At 36.3% G+C, this 24,333-nt stretch overlaps 1 protein-coding gene across 1 annotated transcript in view; it reads left to right on the forward strand.

Annotated features, from left to right (window-relative positions):
• FNDC1 (fibronectin type III domain containing 1) overlaps positions 1–24,333 on the forward strand; it is an 85,165-nt gene that overhangs the window by 25,825 nt on the left and 35,007 nt on the right. The window contains exons 2-7 of the mRNA XM_072409319.1: positions 8,569–8,763; positions 9,816–9,914; positions 14,268–14,385; positions 17,409–17,596; positions 19,233–19,340; positions 23,555–23,743. Of these exons, the coding sequence (XP_072265420.1) occupies positions 8,569–8,763; positions 9,816–9,914; positions 14,268–14,385; positions 17,409–17,596; positions 19,233–19,340; positions 23,555–23,743 (897 nt within the window). The remainder of the gene's footprint in view (positions 1–8,568; positions 8,764–9,815; positions 9,915–14,267; positions 14,386–17,408; positions 17,597–19,232; positions 19,341–23,554; positions 23,744–24,333) is intronic.

Raw genomic sequence — 24,333 nt, forward strand, 5'->3', positions numbered from 1 at the left:
GCTTTATATCCCATGGCAAGATAGACTAAATATATGAAAATATCTCTGTTTGTATGTAAAATTTTCCGGTCAAGTTGGACCAAATTACAAAGGAACTCTAAGACATATAGATAGCATTGTGTTTTGTTGATAGACAGTGCCAGCACCTGCCAACCCACCCAGTAAAGTGTTATACTCAAGACTGAGTTAATTTATGGATTTAATATATGTCAGACACGTTTCTCTTATTTCATGCTGTCCAAGTCTCCAAGGTATCTGTTGCTTTTGAGATTTACCAGACATACCAAGCATTTCTGTTGTCTTTTTTCCAAGATGTAATTATACCTCTCCAGAATTATTTGACATATCATACAGTGAGAAGATAATTATATTATGGAATGTAAGGATAGTCATATAATATTAATAATATTAATCTTCACCTTTCCAGAAACAAATTTGCTGTTAGTCTGACTTAGGTATTCTCATTTTATTGACAGCTTTTTACTGTAATTTTGTTAAATCACTGCAGATTCTGTTTAAGCTGTTTGCATTATTGTAGGTTATAGTACAATAGGTTGATGCGGTGGCTTCTTTGTAAATGGAATTTGTAAATCCAAAATGCATCTAAATACCACAGATGAACTATCAAAGCTTAGGTCTGGAAATTTGCTCACAGGTAATTTATTGTGGAAATCTAGCTTTGTGTAAAACAAGCAAATGAATTCTCCAATAAATAAAATCATGTCTAGAAGAAAAATAAAATAGTTTAGTACATACTTTCAGTTTTCTCTAAAATGTTTAACATAACTGGTGGTGTTCCCCTTGTGGGAGGGTTCCCTCCAGCTTTAGAAGCTGGGTATGTTGGTGCAAGGCCATTCATGTCCAGCATGCCTCCAATCATATGTATGTATATTCTTTGTTGGATGACTGCTATAAAAATAATATTTTTTAAACTAGTAGTGCAATTCAAAACGTATTTTTGTGGCTTGGTTGCTGAATTAGGTCTCATGTACACAAGCTTAAACGTAATGTGTAGATGGCAGAATATAGTATATTAGAGTCATCAAGCAACATGTTGTTTTTCAAGAGTTGATAACCTGAAGACTATAATCCTTTTTGTGGGGTTTCACTGGCAAAAAGCAGTGAAAAGAAAGGTGAATCATTGTATGATCTGATCCCCTAACCATTACCCAACCCTAATTTGCTACTTATTTGGTAAATCCAAACTTACTCAAACTTTCAAACATAATCACTATTCATAATCACTATTCCTAACCCTTAACACTAGGCTTTCCCCATTATATTAAATCCATAACACATCTTACTGGCATTTGTTGAATCTTTTTCCTCTATTGCTGCCGGTATTAATAGCTAACTTTTCTAGGTATATGACTGGCTTCCCTGTGGCAGTACATGGACTGAATAGATAATCACTAGACCTGATCACAAGACCAAAGGAGTGAAGTCAGTGTTCCATGATCTCATTTTAGGCAGGTTTAGACCTGCCGCAGTATCAAATAATCCTGCAATGCTTCCGGCTGCTGGCACCTCGTTTGGACATTCACCCAACAACACTGCTTCCTAAAGACAGCTGGGATGCCTACACAGCAATGCTGGTTGTTAAAGGACTGGTACTTGCACATTTGACGGCGAGTGGCAGTGAGTGGTTTAGTACGATCGGGCTGCCGTGAGTAGGTGCTTTACATGGTATCTCCCCCAAGGCAATGGTTCACTAGCATGAGGAAGTGGTAACTGGCTCTGCAACCTCAATGCCAGACTGCTCAGCACCAGCAGCCACAAAGTAAAGAACAGCTGGTTAGTGTAGATAAGGTGCATATATGGGGTCAGGGGTTCAGGAGGGTCATGTTTGGGCTTTAAGAGACCTTGTCACTTTGCCCCGCATATACCTAGCATCAAAGCCTATGCACAATAGGCATTAGAAGGGAGAACTAAACGGCACTGAAAGCCTTGGTATGGACACCATTTTGTCGCATCCACTTTACTCCAACCCTGAAACATAACCTAACAATTAAATCTTTAAATTCTTACCCTTACTTTACCCCTTATTGCCAAATAGCTGATGGTTCACTTTACTGACTCTGATTTCTTTTCTGCAGAAAAACTAGTAGTAATTATATAAGCATTCAGCTTGGCGCTAATAATACGGGTGGAAAGCTTGCTTGTATATTATTCACCTATATTATTTTTGTTATAAAGATATTAGAAAAGAAGCATTTTTAATTTCAAAGTGAAGAATATTTGTGTATATATGAGCTTCCTTTATTGTCCTGCTGATGTGACCAGGTATTTTTCAAGCAGTTTAATTCAAATTACTACTACCTCAATTTACTATGCAAGTACTGGTAGTATTAGAACTTTAAATACAATGTAAGAGCAAGATACCTTTGTGCAAAAGTCAATGTCAGAGTATTGACATTTTCCATTTCCATTTCCCTAAATTTACATAAGAAAGTTATATCCGCCTAAAACATAAAAATTTGGATAGCGCAGAGAGGGGTTCAACCTCAACATTGGGGTTTGGTTACTGGTTCGACTAGGAACACATAAAGTATTGGGTCATGTTTACTGCCAACTAACCTTGCAATGTAAAGAACACAGAATTTGTAAGCTGTGCATTTAGATAAAACTTATTTTGCCTTAGTTGATAGTTCCTTTGGGCTGATTGGAACAAGCAGAACTAACCCAGTCTAGTGTGACCACTAACATCCAGAACTAATACAGCATGTCAGTCTGACAGAGCCTAACACATCTGATCTGTCAGAGCTTCTTAAAGTGAACTAAAAAAACAATTCTCAGAATGCTTTGTACAAATGTTATGATACCATTCTCCCAGCATCTTGATTTGATATCATAATGGCAGCAATCCTTTTTTATTTACTTTTTTCATTATAACTCACTTTGGGTCTCATTTCAGCTCAACCACTATTTCTGTCATGTTTCCTCTGAATTAACCATGTATGTTCTGGCTGTGTTGGTATGCCCCAAAACCAAATTACATTTCTAGGTTAATTTGCTTGTGAGCAATATTTGCTAATGTACCAACCTACACTAAGACATTAGACTGTATGTTCCATAGACATACGTGATCATGATTGATTTTACTAGACCCCATGATTTGTATAGTGTTTTCAGAATGCCTATACGTAGGATAGCTTTGCTTACATTAAATTATTTTTTTGTAATAAAATCCTAATAACAAAGAGCACAGAAAAACAAATTATACTTACTTATGAAAACCTTAACCATGCTGGCTCATAGGGCCTGGTTTATTAAAGCTCTCCAAGGCTGGAGAGGATACACTTTTATCAGTGAACCTTGGTGATCCAGGAAAACCTGGAATGGATTTCTTCAAAATCATTTGCTATTTGCAAGCAAATGTTTTGAATCCTGGATCAGATCCATTCCAGGTTTGCTGGATCACACAGCTTCACTGATGAAAGTGTATCCTCTAGCCTTGGAGAGCTTTAATAAATCAGACCCATAGGGTGATATTAAATTAGAATACCTATCACAACTCCTTAAACATTTTTAGGGGTATGTTTAGGTTTGGAAAGGAGGTTATGGGACATGTGTAATATGATTCTACACAACCTGTGAAAAAGTCTACAGCCACAAAAAAAGAAACTCTTTACCAGCAACTATCCAAACATCAAACATATAATTTATGTAGCATGTGACTTTCAAAATATGGGTCATCAAAAAAATATAAGGGTTAAATTGTACTCTCCCCCCCCTCCTTCCATGCTAGCTAACTTCTGCCCGCAAGGCTAATATGGGAGGGTAACCTGGACTTCTCCAGAACCAGTAGTGCTTAGGTTGTTGCCACTCAGATACATGTCCAAACAGGGATAGAAAAACAGGTTTGTGCTGCCAAGCCAGACCATGTCAATAAAGATGAGATCCAGTGAGGTTCAATGAGACAATATTCAAGTCAGCAAAGCAAGCAGGGGTCAGGCATCAGCAGTTCAGCAGGTCCGGCAAGGTACTTATGTAACTATCAACTCATTATTACATTTTTTAAATACGTGTAACTGCATGCTTTGAACTGGTATCAGCTTCTTGCAGTCCGTAGCAGAGACATTTATGTAATGAGGTAGAAACCATAAATAGGAGCTAATGCGCTAATTCATATGCTGTGTGCGTATGCGGTAATAACAAGAAAAATTAAAGGGCATATGGCTAACATTACAATTATTTCTAGCTGTCCAGAATTGGAATGGTGATGTACCTTCTTTTAGAATGACTGACTAGTTTTTAGTTGTGCAGGTTGACATTCAAAAATCCGGCAACCTCCGGACTTGAGGAGGGCTGGATTTTCGAAAGTTCCAGTTTTTTGAAGGTTATACTCACCTCCACACACAGGCCAGTGTTCCTCTCGCCACACCTGCAGCATTTGGCACAGTTCCAGGGAGCACAGTTCCAGGGAGCAGGCAGCAGGGACATCTCAACGTGTATTTAGTGTAGCAAGCAAGACCTAACAGCTGTTTCTGGGGAACAGCGCCATCAGAACAGAAGTGGCCAAACAGTGTACTACAGTCCCTGTATTGAAAATGCGCTCCAAAATTCATGCCGGAAAACTGAGGGAACCGGATTATCGATGGCCAGATTTTCGATTGGCAACCTGTAGTTTGTAGAGGATTACAATAGACCAAGAAATGTCTGTTTCCTCTAAATGTGCACCATAGTTCTGTCCTCCAAGCTCCGTGTCATTGCAGTGGAGGGAACACAGGCATCTTCCATTCCTAAACAGCTATGTTTTTTGTAAGATCTGCAGTAGTTACCCAAAAAATTATCACAAACCAAATTTCCTTAAGAAAAACCATAATAGGTACATGAAGTATGTTCCTGAGCATTTCTTTTCATTTCAAGTAACAACAAAGTGTTTTATTAACTGCAATATGCACTTTATTACAGTGTATGTGACACTGGAATGCACTTTGATTATTATTAGATGTATCTGAACTAGAGGATTTGTGAGAGGCTGAAACTGAATGATAAAAAACACATGGAATTTGTATTTTTTCGGCAATGTACTTTGTTAAAAAAAATACAATAAAAACAGGTTATGACTCTACAGTTGGTGTCATAGCACAAATGTGTATGCCAAGAGATTACAGATGGTCCATATAAATCAGAAGATTCAATGATTTTTTTAGAAGAGGCTTACAGTATATCTGCCAGTCTGGGTTGAAAGTAATTTAAATCCTGCAATCAAGACTAGAACCTCTCATGCTACACCAGCAATAAATACTGTACGCTTCATAACCTCTTACATATGAGCTGTATTATTCTGGTTTAAAGTTTTTGCCTATTTTACAATGTAAAACAATCTAACATTAAATCTTTGGCAGACAACCAAAACAAAATCACTTAAGAAGGACTATGGCCTCCAAGAGAAAAACTAAGTGTATCTGCACTTAGCTTTTCTCTTTGTCCACCTTGAAAGTCTCAAAAGTGCACTGCCAATAAAATCCACTTCCTATATTTATTATATATACAGAACGGAACATTAGCTCTTCAATCAAACAGTACCTACACAAATAAAGTTATATATACTGGAACAAATTACATGATGTATTCAATTTAATGATCTAAATTAACACAAATTCCTGATTGTGAATTCCTACATCTACCACTTCTCCAAATCCATTATAACAGAATCTGATTCTCCAGATTTAGGTGCCAAAAAACTTTCTTAGAGTACATGCTGGTGAAACATGCATTAAATTTAACTCTTTAAATCTCAGATATGAGTCTGGTGTTCTCTTTGTTATTACTGTGTGTGGTGTTAATATGCCAAGACCAAAAGAGCCATCCAAGGGCCTTATAAATAAGGTTGTGGATGACTGAGAGTTCATCAATCTTAACTCAACCATTCCTATATTAGGAAAATGATCTGCAAGTGAATTGCCTAGCTCAGCAAATTTAAGCCAAGAGCTAAGTCATCAGGAACCTCAAAAGTATATTGCAGTATTTATTGGCAAATCTTGGGATGGTTCATATGAAATTGCAAGCATCTACAAATTTAAATAAAGTGCACAAATTTTAACTGCATTGAAGGTGTGCCAGGAAAAACCCTTTGTTGTTCAAAAGGGACATTAGAGCAGGACTACAGTTTACCATGCAACATAAAGCAAAGGCTTTGCCTTCTAGAACAATGTGCTGTGGATTGATGACTTAAAGAAAGAGTTGTTTGTTCTCATTTACAGAAGACATACTTAGCACAAACCGAAAGTAGCATCTCAGAAAAGAAACCCCATACAAACTTTGAAGCATGGTAAAGGAAATGTTATGGTTTTGGGGATACTTCATTGCTTGGGCAACTTGCAGTCATCTACTTAACTATGAATTCTGCAAAGTCTTCTTGATGAGAAGGTGAGGCCATTTGTCCAAAAGTTGAAGATGAAGCTAAAATTAATTTTTTATCACAAACATAATCTAAACACCCACCAGCAAATCCACACGAGAGTTGCTTTAGAATAACAAATGAAGCATTAAAGACTGGTAAAGTCAAACCCCCGATTTAAATCCCACTGAAATGTAGTAGGACAACTGAAACGGTCATTTTGTAGATAGAAACCCACAAGCATGTTTAACTGATGGGATATTGCTTGCATTGATGAGTCATTGTCAGACAATGGTTGGAAAGTATGTAAAATAACTACATAAATAACTACATAAAGACATAGTTTCTCCTGGTGGTGGCAATACCAGCTTATTGTTACTCACTTTTTAATAGTTTAATATGGTTTACTTACTTTTTTAATTAATTTAATTACCTGTAATTATTGTAGTTTAACCAGCTAAAAACAAATACAACCTACAAATAGATTATGCAGATAATAATGGAAACTAACACAAATATACATTCTTTGTTATATGACATGATTCATAAGATGTTAGAAATCTAAATGTCTGTAAGTTTTATCTACCCAATCTTATGAAAGGCATTTATCATTGTTGAAGGAATGCAGCTTGGACTTAGGTCTATACTAGACAGTCATATTAAGATTTATTCTCAATCCTCACAATATTATATCTGTTTGGTTGGTAGCTTAATGTTTTTGTACTGGCATAAGCTTATGAAGAAATAGTAGAATAAATGTGGACAAAGCAAAGCATTCAACTATGCCTTTTATATTTATTTCAAATGCCTTAGGGATGAAAGCATTTCAGATGTCTTACAAATGTGGTATTTTCATTTCTTTTGAGGTAGCAAAGAAAACATTAATTTTTCACATTGGCAGAAGCCATTATTAGTTAGATCCAACTTGTGGCTTAAGGTTAAAATGCTGACTTTGAAAATTTGCAAGAGTGTCTTGGAACCGATGCAGAACTGTAATGTTATGGAATCTGAAGTTAAGATGGCGTACTTTTCTAACTAGACCACAAAAACCATTGGAGGAATCTTTGTTATTAAATAGCCTTTCAAATGCTTTTTCATCGACCTAGAATGCATTTTCAAGTAAAAACATTTCCTAATTTATGATTGCAGTCTAGTCATATGATATTTAAAATCCCAACATTGTTTTCCCAATGCTTTGATTTCCAGTCATGTTAGAGGCAATAGTGACTTGATTAGCAGCAGATTTCCCAGAAGGTGCAGTGCATGACATCAATGGGACCGACACCATATAGAGGCAAGCAAGAAAGACTGCTCATATTAAAGTGTCAAAAGTTATACAATGTGGGTGAATGCTACTGCTCTGAATCATGATTGGTATGATCACAAGTGGGATAGTAAAGAACATCATGATGGTAAATGACTCCTAATGTCGGGGACATAATATGACAAAATAAATCATTATAATTGAAATATTCACACGATAAGGCCAATCCTGAGAAGATTCCTGGTGTTCTGCTTTAAGTCATAGTTTTACATACTTAGATCAGTTTTGGTTTCTAGTCCTAGAATTGCACATGTAGCAAACCTTACATGGATGTTCAATACATATAGGTCCTAGTTTGTATTGCATGTTGAACATCTAAAAAAAGCTGGCTTCGGACCTTCATCATTTTACTTACAGAAAAAAAACAAAAAACACCTGGAAATAAACACTTATTTGGCAAAAAGATACAATGCAATGCCTCTTTTATCAAAAAACTAACTATTGGGCTCCTGGTGGCATCGCTGCACACAAAGCCAGCCACCGCGGACAATGTAACTCCTACGCATGAACAGCTGTTGCATCATCCAATGACAGATGTGGATTGCCATCTGCGTGGCTGTGGAGCCATTGGTGAAAACGATTAATTTCATGGTTGCAACAAGGAAAGGCCCATGACCTGTCATCTCTGTGGGGCGACCACACAGGGGTAAGTATGTGTCATAATCAGCTGTGTACTTGGTAATTATTGCAGAACTCACCAACCATCAGGGTTGAGAAAGAAGGGCATTGTATGTATAAGTAATTTTCAATGGAAGCCTGTTCAGGGGTAGCAGTTTAAACAATGAGGGCTCTATTTGACATTATTATTAGTACATATATGTTTGGTGATCATGCATTATTCACACTTACTGTATGATTATTTAAATAACAATTTCCTTTTTCTTTATGTTTTTTTAAGAAAGGAAGCCTCTTGCAAGACATTTTAGACAATACCGACGTCACCCGGAAGGTAGGTCTCCTGTTCCCCAGGTTGCTGGAACAAGAACTGTTCGCAGATTTCGAGGCCAAGTTTCTAATCCTGGAGAAAGTGCGAGAAGAGTAAACTATGCTGCTCTTAAACCCACTCTTCGAAGTGAAGAAAAACAACACAGAGGTATGGAAAAGTGCATAATGACTTCTTACATAGTATGGGAGGAAATTAAAAAAAATAATTATTCTAATGTTGGTTATTGTTCCTTCTCATTTGTAAACCTCAGCTGGAAAATTCATATATGTGGTAATAAAGGAGGCTAATAGGTATAGCTGGACAAATATATTCTCATATAAATCCACAGCAGTTCGTTTAGATAGGCTTCATAATCAACTGTTTTAGTGAAAGACCTGAACAAATATATCCTTATTTTGGGCTAGTTTACATGAGGTGGCTAATCAAAAATTACAGACCTGACAACACTCCAGGATGTATAATAAATACATTCTCATTAGTACTAATAAAAAATACCTAATTTTTAAATATTTATTGTATGCTGGAAAAAGATTTTGCTAGCCTTTTATCAACCATGATGGTGCTGAACACATGACCATTTTTTGCAAAACAAAAGGAGAGACCGCAAATGACATCATAACCATGGAATAACACAACTTATTACAAGAGTAATAAAGTATTAAACATAACACTAATACCAAGTGGAATATTTACTAATTATATTATATTTTATGAAAATAGTTGTTCTACCTTTGTATAAACAGCTACCAGGAAGAAAGAAAAAATCTGCTTTTAATGCATCAAGCTGAGCAGTTTGTACATTTTGCCTGAAATAATAATAATGTGTACCGTATGCAGAGCCAATTTTTAAAGCATGGGACTCTCTGACTGTACACCAGTGGATTATTGTATGCCTAAAGGTATTACAAATAGACAGTTTCAACGTTCTTATTGAAGACAGATGCTATAGCTGTTTTGCATCTGGTAGCTGCTAAATGATACCCAACCTGTAAGGAAATCTATAATAAGATAACTGGGATTGTGGGTCAGTTAGAATTAACAAAAAACAGCCTCCATTGCTTTGATTAGAGCTAGTCCTTCTAAAATATTATATTACAATGGACAAAATAGATTAAAGGTTTTAGTGCCAAGTTTAGAAATATTAACCCAGCTGTGCACTATAATTACACAATGAAAGTTCCTTTATTCTTCTCTTGCAGCATCTGAATCTGTACACGTGGTCTCCTTGCCTTCAATGAATCTCGAAGGAAAAAGTCAGCCAGTGTATCGGGCAGCTGTTGCAAAGCTCAAAGTTCCAGGTATTAAGTAGACTTACTTTGATAATGAGCCAAACAGTAGTGCTAAAGCTATAGAATAGAACACAGAACACCCAAGTGATCACAGGAACATATGCTAGAAAGATGTTATCCTCTACAGAATTTGTGAAAATTCTGGGTATTTATATTTGAAATGTAAGAACATTATACAAGATGGGTCCATGTGATTAAAATAGCAGAGTGATGAATGGCGAAGATGTGGCTCAAAATGATTTCAGTTCTGTAAAGGAATATATGTGTGCTTGAAGTAAAAGTACATGTTAGGCTAGGTAAAACAAGCACTAGATTTGGTGGCATGGATATCTTAAAGAGTAGGCTCAGTCCTGCCTTGAGATCAAGTGATCCTGCACAGGTCCCAGCAGCTAGCACTCTGCCTGATATTCAGTTGCTCATACCACAGAGCTTGTTCTTATAGAACTAGCATTTGCGTCAGTTAGTTGGCATGAGGAAGGGGTATGGTATGGTCAAACTCAAACATCAATCAAGCGTTTGACTTGTTGAATGTTTTTGCCCAGTTTATTGATTGTTCTAGAGCCCCTTCAAATGCATGTCATAGGGGACACTCCAAAAATATTACAAATACTCAACCTTATGGAGCTCACAGACCGCTAAATGCATGCACGGGGAGCCATGTGTCACTCAAAGTGACTTCATGATGCCAGAACCCGCCCACTCCCCACCCATCGCAGGCTTAGACCCGCACAACTCGCCCACCGTCCTCAGCCTGCAATCTGTACAGGAGACGTAAAAACAACATGTTGAACCTCACTTCAAGACAAGAAATGCATGTAAATGTATTGAATTTTCCTATTACCATATACGAGGTGCCGAGAAGTTTTCTGGCTTTGCCCAGAAAGAAGAGAGCCAGAGTTATGAAATAACACATTTATTCAACATATTCCCCCCTGAGACTGATGCACTTGGTACAGCATAGTTGCAGCTTTTCTAGACAGTTCAAATAAAAGTCCTTTGGTTGGGCCGCAAACCAGCTCTCACCAGCATCTTCAGCAGACATCAGAAATGTTCTTTAAAACATTGCCCCTTCAGGTGTTTCTTTAAATTCTGGAACAGATAATAGTCCGAAAGGGCCAGTTCAGGTGAGTAGGGGCGATGGTGGACCAATTGGAAACCCAGGGTGTTCAATTTAGCAGTCACAACATAGCATAACACTGTCCGGTGATACTAGAGCCCTGATGTAGGTAGTCCACCAACAGACTATTGTCTTTGTCCCAGAAACGGACACCATGACTTTTTTGGCAGATTTCTAGATTCCGAACTTCTTCAGCCGCGGGGACCCGCTGTGGCGCCATTCCTTTGACTGTTCCTTGGTTTCAGGATCATAGATGTGGAGCTAGGTTTCATCCTCAGTCACTAACCTAGCCAAAAAGTCCTGTTCAGCTTCAAAATGGGCCGAAACGGCTTTGGATGCTTTAACTCGTTGCTTCCACTGATCACTGTTCAAACATTTCGGCACCCACTTCGCTGAAAGCTTGCCCATGTCTAGGATAGTGGTGATAACAAACCCAATACGCTCCCGTGAAATGTCAAGTATCTGGGCTATCTTTTTTGTGGATATTCCCTGGTCCTAAATAATCAGCTCATAGACAGCATCGCAGGTTGCCCAGTCAGTTGAGGTTGGGAAGCACCCACTACGGGGCTCATCTTCAACAGTGAAATGCCCAGTCTTGAAACGAGATATCCATGTTTTGACATTTCTCCCCCAGTGTTTGTGACATCTCAGTGTGAATGTCCTTTGCTGACTTTCCCTGAAGAAACAAAAACTTCATGGAGGTCCGTAACTCCAACGACGGGAAATTTGCTTGTGCCTCTGCCATCACAGCTTCTCACTAAAAGGAAAAACAGTTTTAAGAATCACAAAGACCTATTTGCACAGTTACATACTAAGATATTAGGCTGTCTTATGCCCCCACACTGATTTTTCTATTTCATGTGGAAGGGGGCAAAGCCAGGAACTTCTCAGCACCCCTTCGTATTTTAGAATTTTTTTCTTGTAAACTGCATTATAATTGTAGTAAAATTTTAATGATGTTATAGACCATTAATATAAGCTTTTTTCATATGATACTAGATTTATCATATTCAGTCAAATGAGGCTCCCCAGTGCGATGTTGGGGGAATTTTTTTTTTATATAAAATCAACATTTTTTTTATTAATCTTGTTTTTTCTTGCTTTAAGTAAAATCATGGTCTGAATGAATAAACAGTTATTAAATGACGCAGGGTATAACTGTGGCATGATGGTTAGCTGCTCATTGCTTTTCAATGTGGTACTGTTAAAGGTCACAAGTTCGTGGGAGTTTTGCTTTGTTCAATGTGTTCCAAAAATAAATCCATGGCAAATATTAAATATTATCATTCAACACATTTAATTGATTTGAAACAGAAATCATATCATATTAGAGGTCCTTAATTGTAGTCTGAACTCTACAAAATCTAACTGGTTGCTCACTACTGATTAACGTTGCTGTGCTTACAGATTTACAAGGCTACTACATATTTTAATTATTCTTGACTGTTGACAGGTATAAAACATTTAAATGAGTCAACTACCTTTTCCTTTATTACCTAGTTAAGTAATTAATTTTTAGGGAGAGAGAGAGCAAGCTGTAAAGGTGCTGATTCCAAGAGGCTACATTACAACTTACTATATTTAAACTGTATGCAAAGAAACAATTTTTAGAGTTTTGAGTAAAGTAGGGAAGTACCAAATCCTTTACCAAGTTTTATTGCTGTCTGTGTCCCTGTCACTGAGGAGATTTGCTCATGGTATTTGTCCTGGGCAACATTTTGAGTTGTCCTCAGAGCAATAGGCGAGGGAAATCCTCCAATGGGGGCACCTGTTGCCTTACAACTCTCTAGGATAAAAATACTGTTGCCTGTGGACTGAGAATTCCAAACCTTTTTCTAGGGCATCTTTAGAACAGAAGTCAAAGGAAATCACAGCAAAAATAAACTAAAAACAATTTGAACCTTTTATGCTATACAAAACTATTAAAAAAGTTGGCTGGACATACACTGTAAAGTTCAGCCCTTTAATTATTAGGGACACCCAGCCCGATATTAAACTAATATATTAAATGTAAAACATAAGGAATTTTATGCTTTCAAGCAGGTAAATATTTAAGGGCCCATTCAAGATCTTTACAGAAAGGTGTGGCTTTGATATTATTCCAAGATATCTCTAGTGACAGGAAATAAGTTATGTTTTATGTCATATTTATCATTGTACACCAATACTTTCAAAATAAAATTCTATAGAATAATTTATTCCAATAAAACAAGTATTTTTAAAACAGCATCCCTGAAAAGAAGAACACATGCAGAAACTGCAGGCTAGTAATGTTTGCCAAAAGGGGTGTTAGAAAAAGCTAGTTAGAAATGATCATGTTACAAAATCTTGTTATTTGAAGATTTATATTGATATATAAAACCTTTATTATCTTAGTATACATTTTCACATTTTCACATTCCAGTGTTAATCAGAACAGGCTAAGCTGTCATAATGTCATACTAAAAAAAAAAAAAATCAGTAACATTTTATTTCATGAAGTTTACATGAGGCAAGAAAATAGTTCATATTACATGTTGGCACCAGATATCACTCTTCCCCATTAAACTAAAAGAGTATGAACCTGCCTGAACATCACAGACCTTTGTCTTCATTTATTTATTTTTTATATTAAAAATATCATTTATATCTTTTTAGGCTAAATGTAGATAATTTTCAAAACTTAAAAGAATGATGGGGTCAAAAAGTTCTGCCTCCCAAGAGGACAGAGCCAGCGTTCTTTTGGGAACTGCTGCACATCAGAACAAAATAATAAGGTGCCCTGTCCACATCAGTCTGACATATAGGGCCTGATTTGCCAAAGCTCTCCAAGACGGGAGAAGATAGCCTATCATGGGTGAATCCGAGTGATCCAGCAAACCTGGAATAGATTTATTAAAATTATTTGCTATTATTTAGCAAATTGACTGGATCCATTCCATGTTTGCTGGATCATTTATGTTCACCCATGATAGTCTATCTTCTCCTGTCTTGGAGGTCTTTAATAAATCAAGACCTTTTTTTTGTTAATCTAGAATATTTACAGACATAGAGATGTGTTTGGAAAAGACCCAGCAAAGTTCATTATATGTTTTTTTCATTGTCACATTTTAAAAACTGAACTAAAATATACCTGAACATTTTTTTTTTGCTTTCAACAGAGTAGGGAATTAGATGACTTTAAATACACATATTAGTAAGTCCATATTAACATAATTTTAAAAATCGTATTATACTATGACATTAATCATAGTGTTTTATTTCAGAAAATGATTATTTATTGGAACCTAAAGATGTTAGTGCCAGAGTCCTTTCCTCTCAGTCTGTGCTTCTCACTTGGGTGGATCCAGTATATGAAAAGTCTGCAAAAGCTGCTTCAAACAGGTAAGTTGCTGAGACTTTCTAACTTCATGAACTTATGCTTTTAGCACACTGATGTTTTTAAAACAAGAATATGTCATATGTTATATCACAATGTTATTATTCTGTTTTCAAAAGGTAAACCTATTGATTATACTTGTTCACAATAGTACACATCTTGTATAAATTGCCATCAGTTAACTTTTATTACTTAACTGAAACCATTATTTTACTTGTTGGTCCACTTATGGGATCAGTACTCATTTTTAAGTTTTGTCCACTGATTGTGAATAATGACCTTGGGATGTGGCTTGTGTGATTGATGTCTGCCCACTACATGAACAAAACTTTGCAATACAAGCAAGAAAGTTTATGGAGCAATCAATATAGAGGCTTTCATTTGCCCCAAAAGGTTATCAACTAAGATTTCCTTTTTAAATTCCCAAACATAGAATAGAAAAGATGTGTTTTTCTTTAAATGGTTCTTGTGAAAGGCTATTTTCAGCACTTTGCTTGATACTTTTCAGATGCATACAGTAAAAGAAAAAAATGCTCATAAAAAAGTAATGTCAAAGTAAAAGCTTTTGGGTTCTTACTTCCTTTTTCATTAAAATGCTGTTCTGGTTTTAGGGTGAACAACAATAAATCAGATACGTAACATTGAGTTACTTAGGTTAGAAGTCACAAATGTTTGTTTAAAATACCTGTAAAGAAAAAGAACATTAAAACAAATCTACTAGAAAAAAAATCATGATGTATTTAATTTTATAAAAATTTAACCAATTTAAAAAAAAATTTAACCAATTTTAGAAAAAATTTAACCATTCATTTAAAAATTATTTTTATGGACTAGGCAACTTCTACATTTCTGTAAAAAAAAAATATATATAAAAAAATCTTACTTTGATCAGTGCTAGAAACACAAAGTTTAAAAAAAGTTAAAAAACACAAAGTTTAGTGGGACAAAAATCTAAGCTGCAGCATAATGACAGAAGTCATAACCAAGGTTAACAAAGCACATAACTCTTCATACACAAAGTAACCACTAGCACGTGTTTTAGTAGAACACTCTTGATTCGGCAACCTCGTCTGTGATTCTAACTTTTAAAAATGTTTGTATCATGTGTTCCCAACTCTGCACTTATATTTTATTCACATATAGCAAACCCCCGCTTAGCTCTGGTTGCGCCGCCCCAGCACACAGTTGCCTCCTAAACTTCAGTGTGTAAAGTATGCCGTCTGGGAATTGCTGGCAGAGAACTAGGAACCCATAGGAGCAGGACAGGGAACACAATGGGTAGTCATACAGCCAAGGGTCATTTACCAGTTGATTCACAGGTAATGCAGTACAGAAGAATCAGAAGAGGTAATTTCAAGAAACAGAGAATGTTTGGTGGAATGTCAGAGTTATTATATGTTGCTTCTGTTGTTACCTGATTTTTAGCCCTTTTTATCCTATAAGTAGTGTTATCTATGCACACTTGCAAACTTTGGCAAAGAAATCTATGAAGGTTTTCCTTTTCCACTTTTTCCAACTTCAAAAAGGAGGTACCTTCATACCTTCTGGGAAACATCATGTCCGTTTTTCTTCCACGCCCTTATATGGGTCAGTGTTATGCAGAACTCTTGATATGATCGACAATTCATTTTTACAACATCATCCTAAAGTGATCCTTGGTTTCTGTTTGGTTCTTGTGTCACGCCTCCATCTTGTCCTTATTCAACATTTTGAGGTTATGACCTTTTCTAGGAAGCTTTTGGTGGTTCGATGTAACCTCCACTTCCTGATGATTAAACCAACCCACTAGTATATCCAAACACTACGATATTGTTTTATACCCTTTTCATCATTTATACAGTTGTTTTAGGTAATATTTAACTTCTTTGGGAATTAAGTTTTTATTTTTACAGCTGTTATCTTGGAATAAGCCAGAAAAATACTCCCAGAACTCCAGTATTTTATCCAAAACATGCACCATTCATTTTAATGATTTAGTAATGGGGGTCAATTATAAGAACCCTGTATTCCTCTTATGCAATTGTTTCTCACCTGTGTAAACAGAGCTTATAGAACACAGATTTCATACTTGCAAACTTGGAAAGGAAGCGTGTTACTGACAGGATTACCAGTGAAAATAAGTGGAAAAAAGACTGAAAAAAATGCCCATATTCATTCCCTATGCAGTGTCTCAACTGCAGGTGCGATTCATGGGCATGGAAGTGGTAACTGGAGTATAATCCCAACATCCACCTGAACTTAGGAACTGAACTAAGGAATACTTGTCCCCAGTCTAGATGATGAGACTGAATCATTTTTACTTTGAAACAAATCACCAGTTAAAGTGGAACTGAAGTTTGTATGATCAGGCATGATGCAGAAAGGGACTGGCAATGTCCTTTGTGCAATAATGTGTCTTACTTACTGATCACTCTGATTTTCCGAAGTCAAAGCTGAACTGTGCATGAGCAGCGTCAGCTTTGGTTTCCAGGGATTCCGGAAATCCTGGCTTCCCTTGCGCGTGCTGTGATGAATGAACTCCCGCACATGAGTTATGACATCCTTACATAGCCAATCAAGATGGCCAAAGATTATCTGTAGAAGGAAAAAGAGACAGAACATAAAGGCATTCTGCACTGGAACTTGGATAAATGAGTCTCTCGTGGATTTAGTTCCACTTTAGAAGGCTAAAGCAGGGGACTCATCTGAAATAAACGTTAAAAAGATAGCCAAAGAATAGTCAGGCTTCCTAATTTCCATGATTGTGTTATCTCTGAGACTACATCTCAGTTAGGGAAAAAGCTGATCCGTGAAGACTCAAAGATGACTTCATCCTTTTGTAGAGAAATGCAGATGAAGGCATTGCCAGGGGAAATATTGTAAACCCTGTGCAAAATATTTAATACTGGTGTCACACTTACACATGCACACCCTTAACAACAAACAAAAATGAAGTATATCTGAAATGAAATGATTATTCACATTTTTGCAATCCTTTATCACCTTTTAATATTCAGCACAAACCTTAACATTCCCCTATATTTCACAGACATTACACAATTCGCTATCGAGAAAAGGGAGAATCTGCACGTTGGGATTACAAGGAAATAAATACGCGAAGAGCTCTCGTGGACAAACTAAATCCCGATGCTATGTATGAATTTTCAGTCCGTATTTCTCAAGGAGATCAAGATGGTCAGTGGAGTTCTTCAATATTTCAAAGAACTCCAGAATCTGGTGAGTGTTACTAAAAATAAAAAAATAAAAATTACCTAACAATCACCTATTACCCTTTTTAAAAGTATTTTTCAAGATAATTATTTGTTTCTTTGTTTCTTTTATTACCTTTTTTAATGATTACACCATGCACTGTATTATATTGCCATTGGGCCTGATTTATTAAAGATCTCCAAGGCTTGGGAAGATACACTTTCATCAGTAAATCTGGGTGATCCAGCAAACCTGGAATGGATTTTTTGCTATTTGTTAGCAAATATTTTCAATCCTGGACCCGATCCATTCAAGGGTTTTGGATCACCCAGCTTCACTGATGAAAGTGTATCTTCCCAAGCCTTGGAGAGCTTTAATAAATCAGGCCCATTGTATAAAGTGTACAGTATGTATAAAGCTTTTATGAAATGATGCCCTGAAGAGATTATAGTGCAAGAACCAGTTACATTTTGCAGAATGAGCAACTCTAAGTAAGATGAAGCATTAATCTTACCCTAAACAGTGATAAAAAATTCTAGAACAATGTGAATTAAGGGTTCTGTCTCTATATCTGAGACGAGGCACAATAAGAACCTGCTGCAGCTTATATATGTAGCATTTATTATGCCTACCTGTTATCAGCCTCTGCTAATCCCCTCTATATTAGGATTTAGGAGATGAAGTGGAGATGGTTCAGTTTTACAGTGTACTATACTGAGAGGTTATGTAAGCTGCCACTGCTCAGCTAAATTTAAATATGCTAACTGTCTCTATACAAAGATGATAAGTTGTTTTCTGTAGTTTACTCCTACATATGAAAAAAGCTAACTGTAGCTCAGGTTGTGCCGCTATTAGCTGATCTCCCCAGTGGCATACTGTTTTTAAGTCAGTGATTCAGAAACTGTGAAAGGCAAACAATATTTAATGGGAAGGTGAAGTTGGGTGCTGTTACCACTTATCACTCAATGTAAACTGCTTAATGGAAACCAATCCTATTCTAAATTAATAGAGTTGGTTGAGCAGACAACTGGCCATCAGATGTAGCATCTCAGCGCCAACTAAGACTGCAAAACACCTGCCAAAAAAATCCTCTTCCATTGGTATAATTGAAGGACTTTGGGGTAATTGATCATTTTTAAAGTAGAGAACCTGTAGGAAACCATTTTCTTTGAACAAGCCCTAAAACTAAAGACACCGCTTGTCATATATTTGTTATGTGCATCAGTTCATTAGACAGATTTGTGTATGCATACTGTAACAAAGTGGAAGTATTTGTGGAACTCTCAGGATTCGGTTTACCCCAGGGATTGTCTATTGTCATATCATCCAACTGGGAAGAGTCAGGTAGGGAGAAGCTGGCATTTCTTTACCCGTATCCAGAAAATGTCAGCAACAGCACTCAATTCTATGATATCTGTGGTTAATTATACACTGATATCAGCCAATCAGATTGTTACATGAGCATTACTAGCTCATTTTGGCCAAACCTCCTTGTTACATTATACTGTAAAAAACTTGCAATTGTTGGTATTTTAATATATTTTGCATATTATCAGTTTCTTTTTTTCTCATGATCTGTCAGGGCATAACTGCCATAACTTTCTTCTTATCATTGCATTATTGTTCAGTAATTAGTTTTTCATGGTTTGTGTTCTTTCTAAAGCTCCAACAACTGCACCCGAGAACCTCTATGTGGAACCCCTAAATGGCAAAAGTACAGCTGTGTCTGTGACATGGGATGAACTCTCTGATTCAGCTGGCAAGATAAAAGGTAAATTCTTCAGAGCCCAATACTATCTTCTACATTTGTTACATAGCATCTATGTTAGGTTCTCTTACAGTCAGATTCGCTTTTTTGATTATGGATCTTTTTGACTAAACATAATGCCCTAGCATAACATTTAAATACTAGCTAGTAGTCAAATTAGCAACTGTTATAATGAGGCTAATATATAGTGTAAACAAAAATAACTAAGTGTCCCACAACATGAGGAATAACAACAAAAAAACATACTTTTTTGATGGTAAGATAGCTCCGATGATCAGTCTGCAGCAGTTGCTGGTTGTTCTTCAGTACATCTAATCAGGTCATTTTCAGTGCAAAGCTGGCCTCTATAAGGAACGTTTTATTAGGTTTCAAAACTCTGTTTTCCCCATACCTTTTTGAGCCATGCCTGGTAATGCCACATAGAAACCACTGACCCCATATCAATGACTTTATAAGTTTGCTATTCGAGTTCAGCAAGCCAATTCTCACACTTTTTTGCAATATATTTATTGAGATTTGAATAGTAAAAGAAGAAATATAAACAATGATTAGATTTGATAACAATTGAAAATAAGTACAGAAATATTCAAAAACACAATAGACAGCTCCCGCTCTATGATCCCACTTTATTTTTATTTGGGACTTGACAGATGGCTGTGTTGGAAGCTTTGTTCCTGATTTTTTTTTTGTAAATGCCGGTGTTATATTACTACTTTTTGTTATACTTTGTTGCTATTAGGGAACAAATTTAAATACATGCTTGAGTGCCTAAAATTCACCTTTAATAATCATAAAGTATGGAATATTTAAAGTATAAAAAAACACAATAAAAGCACATGATGGTTGGCTAGGAACGACTTTATATCGGAGGATTTGCTTGCGAACATCTGTATAATACCAGGATGCTGTATAAAATCTTAGCTGGCTTCAATGCTTTTTGCTTGTCTGGATATCGTATTGTTGAGACTTGAATTTTAAATTATCATACCCCTGGAGGACTGAACTGGCAGTCTAGCCAAATGAATCATCAGCACTATTCAACTCTTAATATAATTTCCAACAACACTTATGATAAATAAAGTGCATGCCATAGGTTGATGGGTGAAGCCTTGTTTCCAGTATACTTATTCTGTTATGTAACATAATGGCTGTGTACGTATTGTAAGTATTTTTATGTTATGATCTTGATTTTTTTTAGATTGATTATTTGCAAACATTTTTCTGCATGCCAATGTGTAGAAAAATCAGTAATAATATATGCTAAAATGACTTTATGTTAATTTAAGTCAGTAATTCCACCTGAAGTGTTGATTCTGTGTTGTTGAGAGAGTTTCTGTGTATGAATGGTGTGTTAGCTGAACAGAGATAGGCAGCAGGTGACAGATTTTCTTAGTATCCTAGTGATTTACTGGAGAAATACAAGGGACAGTGTTTATGCCTGCAGACACAAGGATAAATGCAGCAAAATATTTCAGATAATTTGCATTTTTGCAATATTTGTATTGAATTGAACATTAGCCTCAGGCATTTGGTCAGTCACATTTAATCATTGTACATTCTTTCCTGAAATTTTTAAGATGTATATAAATATTAATATCATAAGAAATCCTAAAAGTATGAATTGCAGGTCATATACTATTATTAATCTTACATTCTTTCAGGTAAACAGAGATTGTTGATGTGAATATATTTTCATTATTTCAGTATAATTTTACTCCCTACTGTCCCTTTCTATCATTGTTGACACTTTATCTTTTTGTATAAATGCATTTGTTTGTAATAGTATAATTAATATTCATATCAGCCAAAATTTCTATATAAGTTTTGGTCAATGACAATTTAGTCATATGTCAGTGCTTGAGTTCCTAGGTCCGCAAACTCATTTAATTTTCATTTTATGGAGAACACTACTAGAGTAATTTGAACTTTAAAAATGACTCTTACCAGTGGAAAGCCGTCAATTCCTCCATGATCCTAGTCTAGTCAGTTGTGCACCATCCTATCTTCCTTCTTTCCGTCATGGACTGGACATCAGGCTCAGCCATTTTTTTCTGCCTCCTTCTTCTGCTGATGTCACCCATTCTTGCACTGCGCAGGCGAGAGATTGGGTGTTGCACCTTCCTATCAATGTAAAGAAAAATGTGTGTAGGTCCGCTTTAAATGTAGGTGGGAACTTTTAAAAACTCCAAGATGAATATACAGATTTTGAATTATGGCAGGCAGATCTTGTTGAATTCAAGCCAAAAGAAGCTATGGGATGATTTAGTCTAATGTTTTTCACCTAAAATTAAAACATTTCCATACAGCTGCTTGCTACAATATTGTAGGAAGGTTTTGTTTTTTTGTAGCTAAATATTACAGCTACAGTTTTACAGCAGTTTTTTTAAGGGAGCGCAGGTATGTTCACAATATCACAGTGTAATATGTATATCTGAATAAAGATACAAAAATGTCTACAGAAAGGTAAGCAGGATGGCAAGCACCTAAGAAAACAATGTAGGCATACATCAACATACAGGCATACCTAAGCGGAGAATTCTAAACTATTATCCTGCTTCAAGCATATACTACAAATACATAAAAAATATTTGCTACTTAACTTCAATTCAGGGAGTTCAGATCCAAAATACTTGCTATCTCTTGCTATCAAATCCAAAATAGCTATCTCTGCTTCTCCTCTGTTGTCTTCTCTAGTCTATTTGTCCCTTTTGTCTCTTTCGGGATATCTTGCTATCAAATCCAAAATAGCTATCACTGCTTCTCCTCTGTTGTCTTCTCTAGTCTATTTGTCCCTTTTGTCTCTTTCGGGCTGTATATCTTTTTATGGTCCCATCAAGTTTACTCAGCCCCCACATACTGTTAATCAACCAGGGTTCTGTGAAACCCTAGGGTTCCTCCAGAAGTGGTTTCCTTGAGGAGTTCCTTGACCAATGTGCGATTTGTGCCTCTCAGCTCAGTTTAACTCACACCAATGATCTTTTTGGCTATCCGTAAGGATGACATTCTTCCCACTGGCCACCAATGCAAGAGGCATTCTTCCCAAGGACTACCATACTAATGTACTGTGAGCTTTGGATATAGTAAATATGTCAGGGGTTCCCTGAAGACTTGGAAGCTATTTCAAAGGTTACCCATGTTAAAAAGTTTGGGAAATGCTGATATAGGCAGACCAGTACATTTTGATATCAATGAAAGGAGCAAACAATGAAACTTAACTTAAAACTGTAAGTAAATGGTTTTATGAAAGCTATAACATTCTATAAATACCATTATACCAAATAAATACCATAGCAACACAGAAGGTCAAACTTTCCCCTCTTATTATCAGATTAGTGACTTTTTTTTTTTAGTAGCCATCAAATGTGCTTGATAACTTTTTTAGAGTCTGTTTCGCTGTAACTCTGATCTGGAGTTGCAGAAGTGTTTAAAACTTGGCTGTATCTTGGGGCATAACCAGTTGAAAGGTTGCTGCGGATTTTACTTTTACTAGTCAAGATGATGCTGGACACATGACTGAGCCCTTTTTGTTTATTGGAAAACAACAGTAGGACATAGAGAAAAAAAACTACTAATCACAAAATGTAATATATGGGAAAGTATGTTGCACATATCTACGTGCATTTCAACAAACCCACCACTGGTCAGCCATCCTGATCATCCTGTAATCGTGTCATTATTTGTTGTTGCTGCTCTGATCAACTCTTTAAGTGTTCCCAGTTGCTCTACAATTGCTAGTTTTTTATTCTTGGCTCTGTCTCTTAGCCCCTGTCTTCTGCTCACTGATGCCCTAACCTGTTGGACTACCTATTAATGACCAGTGGCTTGTCCTGACCTTGTAAAACAACCTTAAAAGGTGGCTTTTTATAAAGAGAGGTAGGCCTAGACAACCTAATGCCACTCAAAGAGTCTGATTTATTAAAGATCTCCAAGACTGTAGAAGAAAAACTATCATTGATCAACATGGGTAACTTGGAATGGATGTGGCACAGGATTTAGAACTTTTGCCAACTAATAGCAAATGATTTTAAAGAAATCCATGGAAATCCAGAAATCCAGTCTTGCATGGAATTAATAAATCAAGCCCAAAGATTTAAAGAAACTAAAAAGAACACGTTACTCCTAAAACATTTTACTTTTTTACGGAACATAGATGTGTATAAATGAGATTCTTTGTTTCATGAATGATGTGGTAATTGCTGTTTCTCAATCCATTACAGAATACATTATTTCATATGCTCCTGCAATGAAGCCATTTGGAGGCAAATCTGTTACGTACGCAGGAACTACTACATCAGCCATAATTGATAGTCTGCAGCCTGGGGAGCGGTACATTTTCAAAGTCAGGGCAGCCAACCGGAGAGGGCAGGGCCCTCAGTCAAAAGCCTATACAGTCATTATGCCAGATGGTAAGCATGCGGTTTTAACAAATATACCCATCTGTTTTTGCTGTTACTTCTTGCATTTTTTATTTCCCTATATAATCTGCACAATCATGTTTGTGGAATGTCATATATAGGGACCATACTAAGGAGTATACTTATAAAGCAATTAATCTGATATTCACCAAACATTCTCAGGGGGAAAAAATCCAGATCCATGTTGGCTGTAAATTATCAATCTTAAAATGTTATGTTTCTGTTAACTTCACTAATTTATACATGGACCACAAGGTTTTTGAGTTTGAATTTGCACCAAAAGAACAAGAGAGTTTAAAACTTTTCTTTTATTGGTATGGTTTAAAGTTTTGTTTTAATGCAGTCTTATTTGAGATATTGTACAGTAAGTAGAGGCAATGCTTAGATTTTAGAAATTTAGTGTCCTAGGAATACAGCCTTTGTCAGTGTCTTTGGCATTAATACTCTAAGATGTGTTGGATGTTCGTGTCCTCCAATGCACACTTTAGTTCCATTCCTTGATCTCTCTATCAGTATAGGACCCAGCAGGGTCATAGGGTTTATGGATTGAACCACAGTATGTGACCTTAAGCTGTATTTTC

The sequence above is a fragment of the Pyxicephalus adspersus genome, chromosome 4, assembly GCF_032062135.1.
Source record: "Pyxicephalus adspersus chromosome 4, UCB_Pads_2.0, whole genome shotgun sequence".
NCBI lineage: Eukaryota > Metazoa > Chordata > Amphibia > Anura > Pyxicephalidae > Pyxicephalus > Pyxicephalus adspersus.